The 15589-nt window shown below is 37.4% G+C and overlaps 1 protein-coding gene across 1 annotated transcript in view; it reads right to left on the reverse strand.

The window, feature by feature from the left end:
• NCKAP1L (NCK associated protein 1 like) overlaps positions 1-15589 on the reverse strand; it is a 605812-nt gene that overhangs the window by 282498 nt on the left and 307725 nt on the right. The window contains exon 15 of the mRNA XM_053708267.1: positions 1721-1779. Within this exon, the coding sequence (XP_053564242.1) occupies positions 1721-1779 (59 nt within the window). The remainder of the gene's footprint in view (positions 1-1720; positions 1780-15589) is intronic.

Genomic DNA, 15589 nt, shown 5'->3' on the forward strand with positions numbered 1-15589 from the left:
AAAAAAACGCCCACAGGAATAATAATGAGCTCCCGCTCCATATTGTGCACTCTAAACTGAGTGCACAATAAGGCTTTTCAGAAAGACAACAATATTTCTGTGAATGTGAATGAACTGTGAATGTGAATGAATCACTTCTGTCACAGGAAGCCAGAATGCTTAAACTCCAAGATGGCGGCACCCAGTGTGAAGAAGCAGAGCTTCACTAACCAGCACTTGTAAAGGGTTAACATAAGAGAATGGCTTCAGAGAGAGCTGCAGGCACAAAAGGAAAAACAATATCATGGTGAGCAGTCACCATGCTATTGTAGTAGTACCAAGCACTAATGTCCCTTTAATACCTTTAAAACTTGCAGCACACTTTAATTAAAAAAAACATTTTAATACTTTTGAATGTAGTTGGTAGTAGGAATAAAAATGTTATACCCAACCACCACACCTATACCCCTCCCCCACACCCATACATGTGCTGTTCCCATTTGTAGTGCTGTGTAAATAAACCTTAACACATAATATGAATACTAAACAATAATTATGTAATATGAAACCTGAAAGATATTTCTGAGAAAATTGAGACCTCCATTAGTTACACTAGGTATGCTTTGCTTTTTATTGTAAGTTTGGTGGTGTAATTTTAGTGACATCTTGTGGTTACTATAGTTATTGCAACAAAGGAAAAAACAAGCTCAAAGAAAAATTCTGGGTCTTCTAGGGCAGTGATTTTTAACCTTTTTTTGCCGTGGCACACTTTTTTACATTAAAAAATCCTGTGGCACACCACCATCCCAAAATTTTTTTAAAAATCACACATTGTAGCCTAATATATATGTACACATACACACAGAAACACAAACACATACTGTATGTATTGTGCTGTTATGCCATGCCTCCTACAAACTACCCCTGCACTGGGAGTAAAAAACAAGCAAAGTTTAAAAAATATGTCACACTGTTGTCAGTCTGCCGCGGCACACCTGAGGATCTCTCACGGCACACTAGTGTGCCACGGCACACTGGTTGAAAAACACTGTTCTAGGGCAGTGTTTTTCAACCAGTGTGCCGTGAGAGATCCTCAGGTGTGCCACGGCAGACTGACAACAGTGTGACATATTTTTTAAACTTTGCTTGTTTTTTACTCCCAGTGCAGGGGTAGTTTGTAGGAGGCATGGCATAACAGCACAATACATACAGTATGTGTGTGTTTGTGTGTATGTATATATATATATATATATATGCTGTATTAGGCTACAATGTGTGATTTTTTAAAAATTTTGGGATGGTGTTGTGCCACAGGATTTTTTAATGTAAAAAAGTGTGCCACGGCAAAAAAAAGGTTAAAAATCACTGTTCTAGGGTAGTAAACAAAATACATCTTTACCAACTCAATATTTGTCATTTACAGCAAAACAAACTAATTTTATATTTGTCCTATAAAAATAGATATTAAAACAGAAAGCAGATATAATTAAAACACAGGTCATGTAAAAAAAAAAAAGTAGCCATTTTTTCAGCTATAAGTATGCCCTAAAAATGTTGCATTTTTATATTGTATGAATGTATGAAAAACTCAAAGTTTACATTTACGATGTTGAAAAATTCGTTAATTTTCATGTAAATTGCTTTTCATTACAGGGAGTTGTTATTTACTCTGATTATATTTAGATTACTACCCTTACTCATTCTCTGGATGCCAACAGGGATCTCTTTTAGATTTTCTTACCTGTAAACGAAACCAGTCAAGCCTCAGTGCTCGAAAATCAAAAATCTCCTTGTTCTCAACTGGAAAAAGAGAATATTTCAAATATTTTCTTCTACTCCATTATATATGTGTTCACTTAAATTTATTAAATGTCAAACATAAGCTCCTCCCTGATTTACTAGTTATAAAAAATACTACACACAAAAAACTTTTTTTCAAGCTTTCTCTATACAACCTCTTTAGTATATAAATATATATATATATATATATATATATATATATATATATATATATATATATATATATATATATATAACATAATTTATGTAAGAACTTACCTGATAAATTCATTTCTTTCATATTAGCAAGAGTCCATGAGCTAGTGACGTATGGGATTGTAATGACAGTGACTGGTTCAGCAACATTAGTGTTAAATGTGGCGAGGGATCCAGAAAACTCAGGGTTAAAGTGAGGTGGGGGATTGAGGGAGCCTGGTTAGGGTTTAGTATTGATGGTAGGGTCATAATGAAGGATAAACTGCAGAGGTTAACATATTTAGGGTTAATGGGTTATAACAGTGTACTCATGTAACATAGGTGCCAGTTGCCTAGCAACTGGGATAGGTAAAACCACTATTATCACTACATAATAGCGGTATTAGTATGATCTAATCACTAAAATTAAGTTGCTATATAAGATATGGTTATCATATGGTTACCCTTGTTATGTTTTTCTTAATTTTCTAAACCATTTCAATCCATTATACTTACTAAATCTACTCAAATCTTTAAACTTATGAATATGTGAACTAAGGATGAGCAAAAATGATAGCATAAAAGTTAAAGTTGTTGAATTAAAAAAGTCCAAACAATATCCAAAAAACTGCTGTGTTCTCTCAATGCAAAGAATTAACGAGGTACGAAGCCACTGAAAAAGAATGAAAATAGATCCTACAATAACTGGGTTACAAATGTTTTTTGTAATGAACTAGAATGGACTCAGCATTGAAAACCCCACAAAAAGACTTGTGAGGCCCAAAAAACATAATTTATGTAAGAACTTACCTGATAAATTCATTTCTTTCATATTAGCAAGAGTCCATGAGCTAGTGACGTATGGGATATACATTCCCACCAGGAGGGGCAAAGTTTCCCAAACCTCAAAATGCCTACAAATACACCCCTCACCACACCCACAATTCAGTTTAACGAATAGCCAAGAAGTGGGGTGATAAAAAAGTGCGAAAGCATATAAAATAAGGAATTGGAATAATTGTGCTTTATACAAAATCATAACCACCACAAAAAAAGGGCGGGCCTCATGGACTCTTGCTAATATGAAAGAAATGAATTTATCAGGTAAGTTCTTACATAAATTATGTTTTCTTTCATGTAATTAGCAAGAGTCCATGAGCTAGTGACGTATGGGATAATGACTACCCAAGATGTGGATCTTTCCACACAAGAGTCACTAGAGAGGGAGGGATAAAATAAAGACAGCCAATTCCTGCTGAAAATAATCCACACCCAAAAATAAAGTTTAACGAAAAACATAAGCAGAAGATTCAAACTGAAACCGCTGCCTGAAGTACTTTTCTACCAAAAACTGCTTCAGAAGAAGAAAATACATCAAAATGGTAGAATTTAGTAAAAGTATGCAAAGAGGACCAAGTTGCTGCTTTGCAGATCTGGTCAACCGAAGCTTCATTCCTAAACGCCCAGGAAGTAGAAACTGACCTAGTAGAATGAGCTGTAATTCTCTGAGGCGGAGTTTTACCCGACTCAACATAGGCAAGATGAATTAAAGATTTCAACCAAGATGCCAAAGAAATGGCAGAAGCTTTCTGGCCTTTTCTAGAACCGGAAAAGATAACAAATAGACTAGAAGTCTTACGAAAAGATTTCGTAGCTTCAACATAATATTTCAAAGCTCTAACAACATCCAAAGAATGCAACGATTTCTCCTTAGAATTCTTAGGATTAGGACATAATGAAGGAACCACAATTTCTCTACTAATGTTGTTGGAATTCACAACTTTAGGTAAAAATTCAAAAGAAGTTCGCAACACCGCCTTATCCTGATGAAAAATCAGAAAAGGAGACTCACAAGAAAGAGCAGATAATTCAGAAACTCTTCTGGCAGAAGAGATGGCCAAAAGGAACAAAACTTTCCAAGAAAGTAATTTAATGTCCAATGAATGCATAGGTTCAAACGGAGGAGCTTGAAGAGCTCCCAGAACCAAATTCAAACTCCAAGGAGGAGAAATTGACTTAATGACAGGTTTTATACGAACCAAAGCTTGTACAAAACAATGAATATCAGGAAGAATAGCAATCTTTCTGTGAAAAAGAACAGAAAGAGCAGAGATTTGTCCTTTCAAAGAACTTGCGGACAAACCCTTATCTAAACCATCCTGAAGAAACTGTAAAATTCTCGGTATTCTAAAAGAATGCCAGGAAAAATGATGAGAAAGACACCAAGAAATATAAGTCTTCCAGACTCTATAATATATCTCTCGAGATACAGATTTACGAGCCTGTAACATAGTATTAATCACAGAGTCAGAGAAACCTCTTTGACCAAGAATCAAGCGTTCAATCTCCATACCTTTAAATTTAAGGATTTCAGATCCTGATGGAAAAAAGGACCTTGTGACAGAAGGTCTGGTCTTAACGGAAGAGTCCACGGTCGGCAAGAGGTCATCCGGACAAGATCCGCATACCAAAACCTGTGAGGCCATGCCGGAGCTACCAGCAGAACAAGCGAGCATTCCTTCAGAATCTTGGAGATTACTCTTGGAAGAAGAACTAGAGGCGGAAAGATATAGGCAGGATGATACTTCCAAGGAAGAGATAATGCATCCACTGCCTCCGCCTGAGGATCCCGGGATCTGGACAGATACCTGGGAAGTTTCTTGTTTAGATGGGACGCCAACAGATCTATTTCTGGAAGTTCCCACATTTGAACAATCTGAAGAAATACCTCTGGGTGAAGAGACCATTCGCCCGGATGCAACGTTTGGCGACTGAGATAATCCGCTTCCCAATTGTCTACACCTGGGATATGAACCGCAGAGATTAGACAGGAGCTGGATTCCGCCCAAACCAAAATTCGAGATACTTCTTTCATAGCCAGAGGACTGTGAGTCCCTCCTTGATGATTGATGTATGCCACAGTTGTGACATTGTCTGTCTGAAAACAAATGAACGATTCTCTCTTCAGAAGAGGCCAAAACTGAAGAGCTCTGAAAATTGCACGGAGTTCCAAAATATTGATCGGTAATCTCACCTCCTGAGATTCCCAAACTCCTTGTGCCGTCAGAGATCCCCACACAGCTCCCCAACCTGTGAGACTTGCATCTGTTGAAATTACAGTCCAAGTCGGAAGCACAAAAGAAGCCCCCTGAATTAAACGATGGTGATCTGTCCACCATGTTAGAGAGTGTTGAACAATCGGTTTTAAAGATATTAATTGAGATATCTTCGTGTAATCCTTGCACCATTGCTTCAGCATACAGAGCTGAAGAGGTCGCATGTGAAAACGAGCAAAGGGGATCGCGTCCGATGCAGCAGTCATAAGACCTAGAATTTCCATGCATAAGGCTACCGAAGGGAATGATTGTGACTGAAGGTTTCGACAAGCTGCAATCAACTTTAGACGTCTCTTGTCTGTTAAAGACAGAGTCATGGACACTGAATCCATCTGGAAACCCAGAAAAGTTACCCTTGTCTGAGGAATCAAAGAACTTTTTGGTAAATTGATCCTCCAACCATGATCTTGAAGAAACAACACAAGTTGATTCGTATGAGATTCTGCTAAATGTAAAGACTGAGCAAGTACCAAGATATCGTCCAAATAAGGAAATACCACAATACCCTGTTCTCTGATTACAGACAGCAGGGCACCGAGAACCTTTGTAAAAATTCTTGGAGCTGTAGCTAGGCCAAACGGCAGAGCCACAAATTGGTAATGCTTGTCCAGAAACGAGAATCTCAGGAACTGATAATGATCTGGATGAATCGGAATATGCAGATATGCATCCTGTAAATCTATTGTGGACATATAATTCCCTTGCTGAACAAAAGGTAAGATAGTCCTTACAGTTACCATCTTGAACGTTGGTATCCTTACATAACGATTCAATATTTTTAGATCCAGAACTGGTCTGAAAGAATTCTCCTTCTTTGGTACAATGAAGAGATTTGAATAAAACCCCATCCCCTGTTCCGGAACTGGAACTGGCATAATTACTCCAGTCAACTCTAGATCTGAAACACATTTCAGAAATGCTTGAGCTTTTACTGGATTTACTGGGACACGGGAAAGAAAAAATCTCTTTGCAGGAGGTCTCAACTTGAAACCAATTCTGTACCCTTCTGAAACAATGCTCTGAATCCAAAGATTGTGAACAGAATTGTTCCAAATTTCCTTGAAAAAACGTAACCTGCCCCCTACCAGCTGAGCTGGAATGAGGGCCGCACCTTCATGTGGACTTAGAAGCAGGCTTTGCCTTTCTAGCTGGCTTGGATTTATTCCAGACTGGAGATGGTCTCCAAACTGAAACTGCTCCTGAGGATGAAGGATCAGGCTTTTGTTCTTTGTTGAAACGAAAGGAACGAAAACGATTATTAGCCCTGTTTTTACCTTTAGATTTTTTATCCTGTGGTAAAAAAGTTCCTTTCCCACCAGTAACAGTTGAAATAATGGAATCCAACTGAGAACCAAATCATTTGTTACCCTGGAAAGAAATGGAAAGTAAAGTTGATTTAGAAGCCATATCAGCATTCCAAGTTTTAAGCCATAAAGCTCTTCTAGCTAAAATAGCTAGAGACATAAACCTGACATCAACTCTGATAATATCAAAAATGGCATCACAGATAAAATTATTAGCATGCTGAAGAAGAATAATAATATCATGAGAATCACGATGTGTTACTTGTTGCGCTAAAGTTTCCAACCAAAAAGTTGAAGCTGCAGCAACATCAGCCAAAGATATAGCAGGTCTAAGAAGATTACCTGAACACAGATAAGCTTTTCTTAGAAAGGATTCAATTTTCCTATCTAGAGGATCCTTAAACGAAGTACCATCTGACGTAGGAATAGTAGTACGTTTAGCAAGGGTAGAAATAGCCCCATCAACTTTAGGGATCTTGTCCCAAAATTCTAATCTGTCAGACGGCACAGGATATAATTGCTTAAAACGTTTAGAAGGAGTAAATGAATTACCCAAATTATCCCATTCTTTGGAAATTACTGCAGAAATAGCATTAGGAACAGGAAAAACTTCTGGAATAACCACAGGAGCTTTAAATATCTTATCTAAACGTTTAGAATTAGTATCAAGAGGACCAGAATCCTCTATTTCTAAAGCAATTAGTACTTCTTTAAGTAAAGAACGAATAAATTCCATTTTAAATAAATACGAAGATTTATCAGCATCAACCTCTGAGACAGAATCCTCTGAACCAGAGGAATCATCAGAATCAGAATGATGATGTTCATTTAAAAATTCATCTGTAGGGAGAGAAGTTTTAAAAGATTTTTTATGTTTACTAGAAGGAGAAATAACAGACATAGCCTTCTTTATGGATTCAGAAACAAAATCTCTTATATTATCAGGAACATTCTGCACCTTAGATGTTGAAGGAACTGCAACAGGCAATGGTACTTTACTAAAGGAAATATTATCTGCTTTAACAAGTTTGTCATGACAATCAATACAAACAACAGCTGGAGGAATAGCTACCAAAAGTTTACAGCAGATACACTTAGCTTTGGTAGATTCAGCACTTGACAGCGATTTTCCTGTAGTATCTTCTGACTCAGATGCAACGTGAGACATCTTGCAATATGTAAGAGAAAAAACAACATATATATAAAGCAAAATTGATCAAATTCCTTAAATGACAGTTTCAGTTGAAATAATGGAATCCAACTGAGAACCAAATCATTTGTTACCCTGGAAAGAAATGGAAAGTAAAGTTGATTTAGAAGCCATATCAGCATTCCAAGTTTTAAGCCATAAAGCTCTTCTAGCTAAAATAGCTAGAGACATAAACCTGACATCAACTCTGATAATATCAAAAATGGCATCACAGATAAAATTATTAGCATGCTGAAGAAGAATAATAATATCATGAGAATCACGATGTGTTACTTGTTGCGCTAAAGTTTCCAACCAAAAAGTTGAAGCTGCAGCAACATCAGCCAAAGATATAGCAGGTCTAAGAAGATTACCTGAACACAGATAAGCTTTTCTTAGAAAGGATTCAATTTTCCTATCTAGAGGATCCTTAAACGAAGTACCATCTGACGTAGGAATAGTAGTACGTTTAGCAAGGGTAGAAATAGCCCCATCAACTTTAGGGATCTTGTCCCAAAATTCTAATCTGTCAGACGGCACAGGATATAATTGCTTAAAACGTTTAGAAGGAGTAAATGAATTACCCAAATTATCCCATTCTTTGGAAATTACTGCAGAAATAGCATTAGGAACAGGAAAAACTTCTGGAATAACCACAGGAGCTTTAAATATCTTATCTAAACGTTTAGAATTAGTATCAAGAGGACCAGAATCCTCTATTTCTAAAGCAATTAGTACTTCTTTAAGTAAAGAACGAATAAATTCCATTTTAAATAAATACGAAGATTTATCAGCATCAACCTCTGAGACAGAATCCTCTGAACCAGAGGAATCATCAGAATCAGAATGATGATGTTCATTTAAAAATTCATCTGTAGGGAGAGAAGTTTTAAAAGATTTTTTATGTTTACTAGAAGGAGAAATAACAGACATAGCCTTCTTTATGGATTCAGAAACAAAATCTCTTATATTATCAGGAACATTCTGCACCTTAGATGTTGAAGGAACTGCAACAGGCAATGGTACTTTACTAAAGGAAATATTATCTGCTTTAACAAGTTTGTCATGACAATCAATACAAACAACAGCTGGAGGAATAGCTACCAAAAGTTTACAGCAGATACACTTAGCTTTGGTAGATTCAGCACTTGACAGCGATTTTCCTGTAGTATCTTCTGACTCAGATGCAACGTGAGACATCTTGCAATATGTAAGAGAAAAAACAACATATATATAAAGCAAAATTGATCAAATTCCTTAAATGACAGTTTCAGGAATGGGAAAAAATGCCAAAGAACAAGCTTCTAGCAACCAGAAGCAATAAAAAATGAGACTTAAATAATGTGGAGACAAAAGCGACGCCCATATTTTTTCGCGCCAAATAAGACGCCCACATTATTTGGCGCCTAAATGCTTTTTGGTGCCAAAAATGACGCCACATCCGGAACGCCGACATTTTTGGCGCAAAATAACGTCAAAAAATGACGCAACTTCCGGCGACACGTATGACGCTGGAAACGGAAATAGAATTTTTTGCGCCAAAAAAGTCCGCGCCAAGAATGGCGCAATAAAATGAAGCATTTTCAGCCCCCGCGAGCCTAACAGCCCACAGGGAAAAAGTCAAATTTTAAGGTAAGAAAAATGTTAATTTAAAATGCATTATCCCAAATATGAAACTGACTGTCTGAAAATAAGGAAAGTTGAACATTCTGAGTCAAGGCAAATAAATGTTTGAATACATATATTTAGAACTTTATAAATAAAGTGCCCAACCATAGCTTGGAGTGTCAGAAAATAAGACTTACTTACCCCAGGACACTCATCTACATATAGCAGATAGCCAAACCAGTACTGAAACGAGAATCAGCAGAGGTAATGGTATATATAAGAGTATATCGTCGATCTGAAAAGGGAGGTAAGAGATGAATCTCTACGACCGATAACAGAGAACCTATGAAATAGACCCCGTAGAAGGAGATCACTGCATTCAAATAGGCAATACTCTCCTCACATCCCTCTGACATTCACTGCACGCTGAGAGGAAAACCGGGCTCCAACTTGCTGCGGAGCGCATATCAACGTAGAATCTAGCACAAACTTACTTCACCACCTCCATCGGAGGCAAAGTTTGTAAAACTGAATTGTGGGTGTGGTGAGGGGTGTATTTATAGGCATTTTGAGGTTTGGGAAACTTTGCCCCTCCTGGTAGGAATGTATATCCCATACGTCACTAGCTCATGGACTCTTGCTAATTACATGAAAGAAATATATATATATATATATATATATATATATATATATATATATATATCTCAAAAGACAAGAAGCACTCCAGGAGACTTTTAAATAATGTCACCTTTAATTAGTAATTTGTACTAATTAAAGGTGACATTATTTAAAAGTCTTCTGGAGTGCTTCTTGTCTTTTGATATATCCTATTTTGGCTAGCACCCGAAGCGGCTGACTGTTTGATTCTGGAGTGCACTTTGCTTGCCCATATATATATATATATATATATATATATATATATATATATATATATATATATATATATATATATATATATATATAGTATATATGTAATTAACACCTAAAGGATATAGAAAACTAAATAGAAAACTAAAATGTTCTATTTGTTATAGCACTTTATTTTAACACTAGAGTCTCATGCAAGCTATTATATATATATATATATATAGTATAACCAGATCTTCAGGTTTTCAATGGTGAAGCACAAAGCTTTAAAAAATGCTCTGGTGTAAAGGGTTATTGGCTTTTATTTTTGGAGTTACATACTTGCATATTACGTTGTGCACAAAAACTTCCCTGCATTTCCATTGATAAATTAGCATCTCATAGTGTATTTTTTAAAAAAAATACTAAATTAATTAGTTTGCATCTATCTCAGGTTTAATGATTTCATTTCTATATGGTTTTAAACAGTACATAATGTATAATAATAATAAATGATGAGCTATTACTTAAATATATATTTCAGTATTAAGAATAAAATGCTCTTTTTTTACTGGTACCTTTAATATGTAAAATAATTGAATATGTATGTGTCTGTTTTGAGAAATACCAGGTGTTAGCTAAGCCTCATAAGTCACAAGAAAGGATCTGTATGGATTCAATTAAGATGGAATGAATTACATTTTACTTTATTTTATCCTTATTATTTATTATCATTTAGTTATAGAGTGCCAACATATTATGCAGTCCTGTGTCATATACTACACAATGCTGTATTTGATATATCTGTTACTGTGTGTTACATCATTAGATATAGCAATAAGCCCACAGGATTTTTCAAGTTATTGAAAACCTCACTGTAAAGCACCTGTAGAGAACACCTCACACTTTGATGTACACACAGTAAACTATTGTAGTTGTTTATTGCAAATTTGTGCTGGTACTATAATTAGCTACTACGTGGTTTAGTTGCCCCCATGGTCCATGGGGCAGATTTGCCTTTGCATAAATATGTACCAAATCCACATTTAAAGGACCAGTAAATAAAGTAGATTTTCATAATCAACGCATGCATGATAAAAAGACAATGCAATAGCACTTAGGGGCATATCTATCAAGCTCCGTATGGAGCTTGAAACCCTGTATTTCTGGCGAGCCTTCAGGCTCGCCAGAAACACCAGTTATGAAGCAGCGGTCTAAACACCGCTGCTCCATAACCTGTCCACCTGTTTTGAGGAGGCGGACAGACATCGCTGTAATTCAACCCGATCGAATATGATCAGGGGATTGACACCACCCTGCTAGCGGCTAGCTAGATTGGCTGTGAATCTGCAGGGGGCGGCGTTGCACCAGCAGTTCACAAGAGCTGCTGGTGAAATGCTGAATGCGGAGAGCGTATTTCTCTCCGCATTCAGCGAGATCTGTCGGACATGATCCACAATGTCGGATCATGCCCGACAGGCCTTTCATAAACAGGGGCCTTAGGGGCCTATCAAGCTCCAAATGGAGCTTGATGCCCTGTGTTTATGGCGAGCCTGCAGGCTCGCCAGAAACAGCAGTTATGAAGCAGCGGTCACAAAGACCGTTGCTCCATAACCTGTCCGCCTGCTCTGAGCAGGCGGACACACATCGCTGCAATTCAACCCAATCGAGTACGATCGGGTTGATTGACACCTCCCTGCTGGCGGCCACGAGTCTGCAGGGGTCGGCGTTGCACCAGCAGCTCTTGTGAGCTGCTGGTGCAATGCTGAATACAGAGAGCGTATTGCTCTCCGCATTCAGCGAGGTCTGGCGGACCTGATCCGCACTGTCGGATCAGGTCCGCCAGACTTTGATAAATTGAGGCCTTACTCTGAACTTCAAATGAGTAGTAGATTTCTTTCTGACAAATTTCAAAGTTGTGTCTATTTCCACTCCTCTTGTATTATGTGACAGCCATCAGCCAATCACAAATGCATTTATGTATGTTCTTTAAATTATTGCACATGCTCAGTAGGATCCAGTGACTCAAAAAGTGTAAATATAAAAAGACTGTGCACATTTTGTTAATTGGAAAGTTGTTTAAAATTGCATGCTCTATCTGAATCCTGAAAGTTAAATTTTGACTTGAGTGTCCCTTTAATGATAGGGTACTAGATTATCACCCAGCATCACAAAAAATAAACTTGACATATAGCTTTGTAAAGTGATTGCCGTTTAGATGCCTTATTTTTCCTTCATTTAGATAAATATGTCACTTATGTAGTAGCTTTAGATTATGTAAAGTAAACATATCCTACAAATTTTGTCTTTAATGGTTATCATTTTTAAAAGGAATTTAAGTAAAAGAACAAATTGTGTATGTGCAACATTTAAAATACAGTAGCTTGCATATGCAATCAACATTGTAGTAGGTAAACCATTGCACCCATCAGCACTAGTCATGCCAAAACCTTGGTAGTTGTGGCTTCCTTTTCAATGGAATTCTAATCCATAAAATTAGTTAAAACATTCCAATTATATACAGTATATAATATAACCAGAACTTCAAATATACTTGCAGTGGTATTGAGAATGCACAGAAAAAGGGGTTTCAGAAGGTTATAACGCACCTACATTCAATCAAAACATATTAAACTAAAGTAATTTTAAGTTTTTTCAAATAAAAATTTATGACGTACATTTAAAAAGTCATATTATTTTGTGTAATTTTATAATTAACAATGCAAAATGTCAGAACACTTAATTGCAATCATAAATTAGCATTCAGCTGGATATATTTTAGTCATGTACAAGATTCATAGCTTGAAAGTGTGATTTTTATTACTAGTTTTGCATTACATGTAAACAGTTATGGCCACTGGAATATATGCACTTAAATTGAAAAAGGAAAACCAGATAAGAAATGTCATTTTAAAGAGGTTAAGATCAGCTTTGAACTAGTCACTGAGGTTGAATGAGACAAATTTAAAAAATCAGGCAAAAGTCTGTGTTTTGTTATACATTTGAGGATAATGCCTGCAACCTAAAGACATTTAACCGCTGCTTTTTAACATGTCCACAGACAGCCTGGACTTGTTCATCTGGGATGATTGACAGCCCTGCTTGCGTGCAATTGGTTGCATGTGAGCAGGGGGTTGCACATGCAATTAAGTGTGCAATCTTAAATTCTGGCAGTGGATGTCAATTCGGAGGTTCCGAATGTGTGTGGACAGGTTCTCCAAATGAGAACCTTGACCACATGGATCTTCATAAATGTGGACCAATGGGTGACATTTATTAATCACCAGGCTGACAAGATTCACAGCTAGGGAACCTGGGTTTGGGGCAGAATCAGAAGTCCAAATTTAAGATTACACAGTCAAATACTTATGTAATACAGGCCCCTGCTCTAACACAACCTATCACGTGAGAGCAGGGCTTGTCAGTTATGCCAGACTAATCAGTCTTGGAGGATTTAACTCTACCACCCTCTGAGGTAGCAGAAAGGTTAAAAAGCTGTGGCTTTACAACTGATATGACCGGTTTTCATGATGCAAAGTAAATAAATTCATATATTTTTTGTCAAAAAGGCTGTTTGTACACTATCATTTAAAAATATAATTACTGATTAGAAGACTGACATTGGGGGATATCTATCAAGCCGTCATCTGCAAATACGCTGGAATTCCGCAGCGTAATTGTGGCGAGCTTGATTCGACCTAGTTATCAAACCCTAAAGACCGGAAAAAGTTGAAATCTGTGACGTAACATACGATTCGCCGGTCTCAATCCGACACAGATCAATGCTTACATCATTACAGATGTTCTGAATATACATTCAGCACTATTTGACACTTTGTCAAAGTTATCAAATAGTTAACCGGTACGCTCACGGCTATTCCAGCCCAGCGTACCTGGTTTTCAATCCGTCACCCTCGAGACCGCGGATGCCATAGGAATCAATGGGAGTCTGAAAGCAGCGAAAGCTTATGTTCAATGCTGCCAGATATCCCATTGATTTATATGGTAGAAAACACCCTAACATAAGCCCCGAGTCAAAACACCCCTAATCTGCCGCCCAGACATCGCTGCAACCTACATAAAATTTATTAACCCCTATTCCACCACTCCTGGACCCCACCACAACTAAATAAAAGTATTAACACCTATCCCACTGCTCCCGGACCCCACCACAACTAAATAAAAGTATTAACCCCTATCCCACCGCTCCCGGACCCCACTGCAACTAAATAAAAGTATTAACCCCTATTCCACCTCTCCCGGACCCCACCGCAACTAAATAAAAGTATTAACCCCTATCCCGCCGCTCCCAGACCCCACCGCAACTAAATAAAAGTATTAACTCCTATCCCGTCGCTCCCGGACCCCACTGCAACTAAATAAAAGTATTAACCCCTATTCCGCCGCTCACGGACCCCACCGCAACTAAATAAATGTATTAACCCCTAAACCCCTGGCCTCCCACATCACTACCACTAACTAAACCTATTAACCCCTAAACCGCCAGCCCGCCACATCGCCATAAACTAAATTAAGCTATTAACCCCTAAACCTACAACATCCCTATCTTATAATAAATTTAAACCTTCCTGTATAATTAAATTAAACTATATTAAACTATTAATTAACCTACCCTAACTATTATACTAAAATTACATTAAACTACCAATTAAATTAACTATATTACATATTAAAAATACCCTAACCCTACTCAAATGATTTAAATCTACAATTAAAAATTACTAAATTACAAAAAAAAAATAAACGCTAAGGTACAAAAAAAAACACTTAATTACGAAAAAAAAAAACACAGTATCAAAAATAAAAAAGAATTACACCTAATCTATTAGGCTCTAATCCTATTGGCTGATTGGAACCTTTCAGCCAATAGGAATGCAAGGGACGCCATCTTGGATGACGTCACTTGCATTCAAGATCCAGTTTACGGCGGAGACCGTATTGAAGAGGAGCTCCTCGTCGGATGTTTTCAGAATGGACCCGCTCCGCGCAGGATGGATGAATATAGAAGAAGCCGCATGGATGAAGACTTCACAGGCTGGATGAAGACTTCACCGGCTGGATGAAGATGGAAGAGGCCGCCCAGATGAAGACTTCTTGCTGCCCGGATGAAGTCTTCTTGCCAACTGGATGGATCCTTCAAGCGGAATTTCAAAAACTGTAAGTGGATCGTTGGGGGTTAGTGTTAGGTTTATTTAAGGGTTTTTTGGGTGGGTTTTATTTTTAGAGTAGGGTCTGGGCATGTAAAAGAGCTAAATTCCCTTTTAAGGTCAATGCCCATACAAATGCCCTTTTCAGGGCAATGGGGAGCTTAGGTTTTTTAGATAGGGTTTTTATTGGGGGGTTGGTTGTGTGGGTGGGGGGGTTTTACTGTTGGGTGGTGTTTGTAGTTTTATTTACAGGTAAAAGATCTGATTTCTTTGGGGCAATGCCCTGCAAAAGGCCCTTTTAAGGGCCGTTGGTAGTTTATTGTAGGCTAGGGTTTTTTTTATTTTGGGGGGCTTTTTTATTTTGATAGGGCTATTAGATTAGGTGTTATTCTTTTTTATTATTGA

The sequence above is a fragment of the Bombina bombina genome, chromosome 3, assembly GCF_027579735.1.
Source record: "Bombina bombina isolate aBomBom1 chromosome 3, aBomBom1.pri, whole genome shotgun sequence".
NCBI classification, from domain to species: Eukaryota; Metazoa; Chordata; class Amphibia; order Anura; family Bombinatoridae; genus Bombina; species Bombina bombina.